Source organism: Perkinsus marinus (assembly GCF_000006405.1).
Source record: "Perkinsus marinus ATCC 50983 genomic scaffold scf_1104296953744, whole genome shotgun sequence".
Taxonomy (NCBI): Eukaryota; Perkinsozoa; order Perkinsida; family Perkinsidae; genus Perkinsus; species Perkinsus marinus.
This window is the reverse complement of record NW_003208392.1, coordinates 45,268-48,126: the sequence shown is the minus strand read 5'-3', so window position 1 is coordinate 48,126 and position 2,859 is coordinate 45,268. Positions and strand designations below refer to the sequence as shown.

The window sequence follows — 2,859 nt, the reverse complement described above, 5'->3', positions numbered from 1 at the left end:
CTCGTCCATCACAGAGGTCCTCAGGAGGATTCGCTATCCTGCTTTGATCGATCCTCGATCTCAACGGGGGAAAATTGGGAATGCCAGCACCCTCCCTAGGTGCATGAACCATTGACGACGCACGATGGAATAACTATGACTTGACATAATCCATCATTATAGTTTGCACTTACGGTTCACTTTACGTGGACTGAGCATGCATTGTCGTCCAAGCGCGACTGTTGGTGATCCCACAAGTTCGAGTTATTCCCCTCCCAAACGTACTTAACACGACAGGTCAATAACGTTACCGTTAATAAGGCTCGTCATAAGGGAAGTGGATGAGCACCGGAATCAGTAGTACTGACATCGAGCAGTCGAAAGGTTGGATCGCTTATTCAAATCCCATGACTCACTCGTGAGTCGCGCGGTGGAGCTCGTTAATCTCATTTACTATACATTAGATTAGATATATTGACCTATCAATAGATATTCATTTATTGGCCATTGTTATATTAGTTTATCGTGCACATACGTTTCCACGAGACCAATGCATAGGGGAGTGGAACTGTCACTTTCACCAACACGGACACCAAATCTTCCTGGACAACCGGCACTTTTCCGAATACACGATTGAACCTGGGAAAGGCGAGAGTTGGCTCGCTCTCTTCTTCAGTTGGCTCTGTCGGAGCCCAATTGAAGAATCTCCAGAACAAGAAGCAGCATGTGCGCCTGGTGCAAGGTGGAGCTTGCTTCTCGAATGGGAGAATCAACCTAGTACAATGCCCGATGGTGATGCTCTCTATGTATAAGGAGTATCTAGCAGAATGATGGCTCCTCGAGATGCTTATCCTCTACAGTTCGGTACCTCAGAAATCAACCAGTTTGGTTCGAAGTTCGATGGTGCGGCCTCCATTGTTCAGGCTTTCCCTATCGTGTGATATTCCAACGATCGTAGTACGATCATCGCACGTCGATGAGCTACCTCCCTCGTGGCCTCCAACGATCGCCCGGGAGCTCTTCACCGTCACCAATGCGCAAACACAGTCTAGAAACTTTGCTGAGGCCGCTCACTTCCGAGAGGATTGAGAACACTGCAAGGTTCTCTTGAAAAAGGTAAGACATAAAAATACAGTGGTGAATGTATCAGAAGGCCTCGTTTGAAGAACACCAATTGAAACTTCGATGACTATCCGAATATCCTCGCGAAGAAGGATTGTTCACGGCGACGACTCTCTCGTTCCTTCACAGCGATCTCGTGCCGGAGCTTCCTTATCTCATGGAGACCTGAAAGGGTTACACTTATGCCTTCCAACATAATCAGTTATTGGCCCTGTGGACATGGAAGGGTGATAGCAGCCAACAGAAAGTGCCTACCAGAGGGTCCGATATCCCGATGATGCTCAGCAATACTCAAGTCGTCTCGACAGCCATTGAAGTCGTTCAGCTCGAACTTACAGCGTGCTCGTCGCAAGATGGCTTTCAGTAGATAAGGCTCAAGCTCGAGCGCCGAGTTACCTACAAACGATACCAGAGGATTCGCATCAACAATGCGAGATGTTGCTCTCACTAGCCGCGAGACCATCCGCCCAACTGGACAACTTTATATGGCAAGCAGTCATGTTACTGTAGGTAATCGCCGCACACTCCCGCCTGAAAACCGATGACACGATGCCTCGAAAGCCACGCACCGAGTAGCCTCAGTACAACAAACACTCACCGTTCCCTTTCCAATTCATCGCTCTCCTCAGTAGAATTGTATCGTAGTAAGTCTAACACCTCGCTATATAACACTAGAGCTGTCTGATACCTAATTGAAGGGAATACACAGCAACATCATGCAGGAATCTTACCGTGATTCCCGGAAGGCATCATTGGCATGTTGTCTCTTACTATTAGCTCTGTCTATCCGCCCTCTGATCTCCTCTATCGTTATGATCGTCGTTGGCGCCTACAAATCAGACCAGTGTACCAAACGTCAAAGTTCGCCGAGGTGTGGTATCCTCGTCGCACCTCATCCTCTCGCTGAGAGCCGAACAATCGAGATCTCAGCGGTCGAGAGAGGCCACCATTGAGTAAATTGTTGCTACAGTCGCGCTTCAACGTATCTGCCCACAAAGACTATCATCACCTCGAGGGAAGGGCAAGCAGTAGCTGACGTCGGATAGTCCCAGTGTGCCACAGCTTAACGTCGCTGTCTATACCGCTAGTTAGTAGGAAAGGTTCTCCTAGGGGATGAGGGGCTGAAGCAACAAGGAAACCCTACATGTACTACCACGAGCGGACGCGTTCACAGAAGGAAGTTAAGAAGGAGTGGTATCACGCGACTCACCCACACAATTAACGACGAACGTATCGGCTTTGATCTTCCGCTGAAGCCGCTGCGTACAGCGATCCCAGATGTATACATGGCCGCAATCTCCTCCCGTTGCGACGTATCTACTATGACCTCAGCAATGGCCAACTGCAGGAAAGGGTACTCACCGGTCTCCATTCAGCATGCAACATTCCTTAGCGAAGGTCTCCTCATTCCTCCTCCCAGTGTAGACCCTCAGGTTAGAAGTCTCCACTGCTACCACACTCTTGCTGCCCATGGACGACGCCGGGGACGTAGTCGGCCTCGTAAGCTCAACCTATACAACTGAACGATAATAGACGCCCTTTCACTAGATGGCCTTGGCCAACCCACCTTATCCAAGCTCTTGATCTCATACATATCAGAGCCTCTGTAGTTGAGGAGGAGGCTGTTGCCATCCTTGGACCACCACAGGCCAGATAGCGCTAGATCGTCGGGGTCGGTAGCATCTGCTGGAGGCGTGGTAGTGACGAGCACGCAGGCCACTGAGCGCACCTTCCATCACTGTCTCGGGGTAGAACTGT

At 49.8% G+C, this 2,859-nt stretch overlaps 1 protein-coding gene across 1 annotated transcript in view; it reads right to left on the bottom strand.

Annotated features, from left to right (window-relative positions):
• Positions 1 to 1,132: 1,132 nt before the first annotated feature.
• Positions 1,133 to 2,859, bottom strand: part of Pmar_PMAR013105 (hypothetical protein) — a gene marked incomplete at its 5' end in the record, with an annotated part of 4,335 nt that continues 2,608 nt past the window's right edge. Inside the window, 10 exons of the mRNA XM_002776333.1 lie at positions 1,133 to 1,266; positions 1,357 to 1,497; positions 1,550 to 1,632; positions 1,700 to 1,789; positions 1,833 to 1,930; positions 1,993 to 2,087; positions 2,139 to 2,222; positions 2,312 to 2,418; positions 2,464 to 2,612; positions 2,669 to 2,830. Coding sequence (XP_002776379.1) covers positions 1,169 to 1,266; positions 1,357 to 1,497; positions 1,550 to 1,632; positions 1,700 to 1,789; positions 1,833 to 1,930; positions 1,993 to 2,087; positions 2,139 to 2,222; positions 2,312 to 2,418; positions 2,464 to 2,612; positions 2,669 to 2,830 — 1,107 coding nt within the window. The 3' untranslated portion in view covers positions 1,133 to 1,168. The remainder of the gene's footprint in view (positions 1,267 to 1,356; positions 1,498 to 1,549; positions 1,633 to 1,699; positions 1,790 to 1,832; positions 1,931 to 1,992; positions 2,088 to 2,138; positions 2,223 to 2,311; positions 2,419 to 2,463; positions 2,613 to 2,668; positions 2,831 to 2,859) is intronic.